This window comes from Theropithecus gelada, chromosome 1, assembly GCF_003255815.1.
Source record: "Theropithecus gelada isolate Dixy chromosome 1, Tgel_1.0, whole genome shotgun sequence".
Classification (NCBI taxonomy): Eukaryota; Metazoa; Chordata; class Mammalia; order Primates; family Cercopithecidae; genus Theropithecus; species Theropithecus gelada.
Window position 1 is genome coordinate 38,671,206 of NC_037668.1, and position 5,336 is coordinate 38,676,541.

The window sequence follows — 5,336 nt, forward strand, 5'->3', positions numbered from 1 at the left end:
ACATGCTATAATGTTGATTAACTTTGAAAATATGATGATGTCTGGGTGTGGTCATTCACACCTGTAATTCCAGCACTTTGGGAGGCCGAGGCGGGTGGAACACCTGAAGTCAGTTCAAGACCAGCCTGGCCAACATGGTGAAACCCTGTCTCTACTAAAAGTACAAAAATTAGCCAAGCATGGTGGTACACACCAGTAATCCCAGCTACTTGGGAGGCTGAGGAAGGAGAATCTCTTGAACCTGGGAGGCAGAGGTTGAGATTGAACCATTGCACTCCAGCCTGGACAATAAGAGTGAAACTCTGTCTCAAAAAAACAAACCAAAAAAAAAAAAAAAAAGAAAATATTACGCTAAGTGAAAGAAGCCAGATACATAAAAAGGTCACATATCATATACTTCCATTTATATGAAATATCCAGAATAGGTAAATCCATAGAGACAGGGGGCAGATTAGTGGCTATTGTTAGCAGTCAGAGAAGAAGGGAATGGGGAGTAACTGCCTAATAGGTATAGGGCCTCCTTTGGGGGTGATAAGAATGTTCTGGAACTAGAGAGCAGTGATGGTTGCACACCACTGTAAATGTTCTGCCAGTGAATGGTACACTTTAAAATGGTGAATTTTATGATATATGCATTTCACCTCTTTTAAGTTCCAAATAAGGCATCATTGTAGCAGAGGTCGTCTAATCTGTCTGGTTGGCAAAGCACCTAGTATTTTACAGTACAGAAGAAACTTTAAAAATGCTTTTAATTTGTATAAAGTGCAAAGAAAAAGAATTCTGAGAAGCACATGAAAGAATATAAAATGGCCAGAGCCTAAGAAATAAGCTAATATACATGCATATGGACACATCTACATATTTGAGCATATGCAGAGACATGTAAATAGGACAGAAATTTGCTTTTCCTCATAACTTATTTTGTGTTTCTCCAAAACCTGAAGAGTAGATAACAGCTGACAGTTACCCGCCTCTGAGTGTGACAAGAGGTCACACAGAGGGAGGGCCTCTAGCTGCCATTTCCTATTGCTTCCCTGGTGAAACAACGCAGGCGGCTGAGTCACTTTAGGAGACGCTCAACAGGGCTCCCATTGTTTCAACCTCAAAATTCCGAGATACAACAGGCCCCATTCATACAGACAGCTTACAGGCTGGGGATGGTCCCTCAGTGTGCAGTCAACTTTTTATTGGGACACTGAATTTTCAAAAACACTGACTTGCACAAATAGTGTTAATTATTATTTTTTAAATGGTACAGAAATAAAATTCAACAGACACTAAACTGGGAGTCAGGACACCTGAGTCTTACCCTTAGCTCTCTGACGCAACTTTAAGCAAGTCGCGTGCTCTTTCTGGACCTCAGTTTCCTTGTTTGTAAAAACAAATGATTTCCTAAGATCACTCAGAACTCTAAAATTCTCTGAACACTTATGAAGTCTATTGAGCTTGCTTCACTGTTCACTCCAATGAGTGGGGGTAAGTTATAAGCAGAAAAATATCATTACTTCACATCTTTTCATTCACTATCAACACTTAAAAACGAACAGTCTTAATAAAAACCAAGTCCACTTTCTGTTTTCTCTCTTAAACAGACAAATCATAACAGAGTCCAGTGAGTCCCTCTGTTGCAAGAAGTTCAGGATCACTCAAGCAAGTAACCCCACACAACGCACAATGATAAAGAGCATAAACACAAGCCATAAGTATATTTTTATGTCGCTTTTTCTTAGATTATTGATGCATTTCCAGAATCTCTTCATTTCTTTGCAATAACTGAAAACCCCCAGAAGAAAGACACCATTTACAGTAAGAATGTGATCAATGTTATAAGCTTCTGCACCATGTCATTTTTTTGTTTTTTCAACCTCAAAACTTGCCAGAGCAAGGATTTTGTCTCCAGAGCCTAAGAAAAAAGACACATAATAAACAAAAAGATTATTTCAAGTGCAGATACAATTCCTGGTAAAGTGGGGGGAAAAAAATCTATCATATAGATATTAAAACAGAAAATATAATTAGACTCCATTATCAGTGTATTAACTCCTACATGTTCCTTCCCTCTGCACAAACAATCCAGCTACAAAAGCAGACTTATTAGTTATAAATCCTTATTCTAGCTGTGAAATATAATATGTAAAATTTAGTTTATTTCTTATTTTTTGAGATGGAGTTTCACTCTTGTCACCCAGGCTGGAGTGCAGCGGTACAATTTTGGCTCACTGCAACCTCCACCTCCTAGGTTCAAGCAGTTATCCTTGCTACAGCCTCCCGAGTAGCTAGGATTACAGGTGCACGCCACCATGCCCAGCCCATTTTTGTATTTTCACCCTGCTGGCCAGGCTGGTCTCGAACTCCTGACCTCAGGTGATCCGCCTACCTCAGCCTCCCAAAGTGCTGGGATTACAGGCTTGAGCCACTGTGCCTAGCTATACAATTTTATTTAAAAAAATTTTTGTGAAAAAAAAAAAAGAAAAAACATTTTTCAGCAGGAGACAGGTCTTGCTCTATCACCCAGGCTAGAGTGCAATGGCATGATCTTGGCTCACTGCAGCCTTAAACGTCTGGGCTCAAGTGATCCTACTGCCTCAGCTTCTCAAGTAGCTAAAACTCTAGGTACCTAGCTATTTTTTTTCCTTTTTATTTATTTATTTTTTTTTTGGAAATGGTGTCTTGCTCTGCTGCCCAGGCTGGAGTGCAGTGGCACGATCTCAGCTCACTGTAACCTCCGCCTCCCGGGTTCAAGCAATTCTCCTGCCTCAGCCTCCCAAGTAGCTGGGATTACAGGCGTGTACCACTATGCCCTGCTAATTTTTGTATTTTTAGTAGAGACGGGGTTTCACCATGTTGGTCAGACTGATCTTGAACTCCTGACCTCATGATCCACCCACCTCGGCCTCCCAAAGTGCTGGGATTACAGGCGTGAGCCACCACACCCAGCCTTTTTTTTTTTTTTTTTTTGAGACGGAGTCTCGCTCTGTCGCCCAGACTGGAGTGCAGTGGCCGGATCTCAGCTCACTGCAAGCTCCGCCTCCCGGGTTCACACCATTCTCCTGCCTCAGCCTCCCGAGTAGCTGGGACTACAGGCGCCCGCCACCTCGCCCGGCTAGTTTTTTGTATTTTTTAGTAGAGACGGGGTTTCACCGGGTTAGCCAGGATGGTCTCGATCTCCTGACCTTACGATCCGCCCGTCTTGGCCTCCCAAAGTGCTGGGATTACAGGCTTGAGCCACCGCGCCCGGCCTCGGTCTTTTTTAAATTTTGAAGACAAAGGGTCTTACCATGTTGCCCAGGCTGGTCTAGAACTCCTGGCCTCAAGCATATAATTTTAGTTTACTGTTTTCTTTTTTTTTTCTTTCTTTTTTTTTTTTTTTGAGACGGAGTCTCGCGCTGTGTCACCCAGGCTGGAGTACAGTGGCGCGATCTCGGCTCACTGCAAGCTCCGCCTCCCAGGTTCACGCCATTCTCCTGCCTCAGCCTCCGAGTAGCTGGGACTACAGGCGCCTGCCACCACGCCCGGCTAGTTTTTTGTATTTTTAGTAGAGACAGGGTTTCACCATGTTAGCCAGGATGGTCTCGATCTCCTGACCTCGTGGTCCACCCGCCTCGGCCTCCCAAAGTGCTGGGATTACAGGCTTGAGCCACCGTGCCCGGCCTTAGTTTACTGTTATAGTTACATCTACCTGACAAGTATTTTAAAAACATTAGGCTGCATTAATTTATTTTTAATACTGGGGAATAAAACCAATACAATGGATTTATAAAGAAAACAATTCTGGTTTCACTCTTAAACTCAAGAAAAGGTTATTATGTTATTTCAACCACACTCTCCATCAGTTTGTATGTAATATATGACAGTAGTATATGACCAGCTTTCAGAAATATGAGGGCACTCACCAAGGTCTGTAGAGACTTTCTCAAACTGGCTGAGTATAGCACCTGCATTTGCTGACAAGAAGGCCTCATCATCTGCAGTCAGCTAAACAAAATGAAACAAAGTCCAGTTGAGTGGGTAAATGTTACAGGTGGTTCTAGAAACCAGGTAAGAATGTCTTAGGAGGCTGGGCACAGTGGCTCATGCCTGTAATCCCTGCACTTTGAGAGGCAGAGGCGGGTGGACCACCTGAGGTCAAGAGTTCAAGATCAGCCTGGCTAACGCGATGAAAACCCGTTTCTATTAAAAACACAAAAAATTAGCTGGGTGTGGTGGCGTGTGCCTGTAATCCCAGCTACTCAGGAGGCTGAGGCAGTAGAATCGCTTGAACCTGGGAGGCAGAGATTGTAGTGAGCAGAGATCGAGCCACTGCACTCCAGCCTGGGCAACAAGAGCAAAATTCCGTCTCAAAGAAAAAAAAAAAAGTTGAGTAGGGGCTGGGTGCGGTGGCTCACACCTGCAGTCCCAGAACTTTGGGAGGCCGATGTAATCCCAGCATTTTGGGAGGCCGAGGCAGGTGGATCACCTGAGGTCAGGAGTTGAAGACCAGCCTGGCCAACATGGTGAAACCCTGTCTCTACTAAAAATACAAAAATTAGCCGGGTGTGGTGGTGGGCACCTGTAATACAAGCTACTCAGGAGGCTGAGGCAGGAGAATTGCTTGAACCTGGGAGGCGGAGGCTGCAGTGAGCTGAGATTGTGCCACTGCACTCCAGCCTGGGCAATAAGAGCGAAACTCTTGTCTCAGAGAGTTAAAAAAAAAAAAAAAAAAAAAAAGAATATCTTAGGACCACAAACTAGACCACAGATCAAGATGCTCTGTACCAAATACTTCATACTTTTTCTTTATACCTAATATATTAAATACTGGTACCTTCTCTCCAAGTTTCCTGAGAGCTGTTAGTATCTCCACTTTCTGTTGAGTGTACAGGTCTCTTTCCAGCTTTCCTACCATCAGATCTCTATCCATCTAAAACATATGAATGCAAGGCATATGTTACTTAAGTGAAAAACATTCCGTATACAATATATAGCTTTTCAGGCTGGGCGCTGTGGCTTACGCCTATAATCCCAGCGCTTTGGGAGGCTGAGGCAGGTGGATCACGAGGTCAGGAGACTGAGACCATCCTGGCTAACACAGTGAAACCCCGTCTCTACTAAAAATACAAAAAAAATTAGCTGGGCGTGGTAGCAGGCACCTGTAGTCCCAGGTACTCGGGAGGCTAAGGCAGCAGGAGAATGGTGTGAACTCAGGAGGCGGAGCTTGCAGTGAGCTGAGATCCCACCACTGCACTCCAGCCTGGGTGACAAAGCAAGACTCCATCTCAAAAAAAGGAAAAAAAAAAAATATATATATATAGAGAGAGAACTTTTCAGACGTACTTCTTTTTTTTTTTTTTTTTTTT

At 43.5% G+C, this 5,336-nt stretch overlaps 1 protein-coding gene across 4 annotated transcripts in view; it reads right to left on the reverse strand.

Annotated features, from left to right (window-relative positions):
- Positions 1–730: 730 nt before the first annotated feature.
- LZIC (leucine zipper and CTNNBIP1 domain containing) overlaps positions 731–5,336 on the reverse strand; it is a 17,527-nt gene continuing 12,921 nt past the window's right edge. The window contains exons 6-8 of one of the 4 annotated variants that reach the window (XM_025404468.1): positions 4,805–4,900; positions 3,894–3,975; positions 731–1,903 (exon numbers count right to left, since the gene is read on the reverse strand). In XM_025404468.1, the coding sequence (XP_025260253.1) occupies positions 1,845–1,903; positions 3,894–3,975; positions 4,805–4,900 (237 nt within the window). In that variant the 3' untranslated portion in view covers positions 731–1,844. The remainder of the gene's footprint in view (positions 1,904–3,893; positions 3,976–4,804; positions 4,901–5,336) is intronic. The other 3 variants (XM_025404479.1, XM_025404488.1, XM_025404496.1) reach the window with 3 other exon arrangements.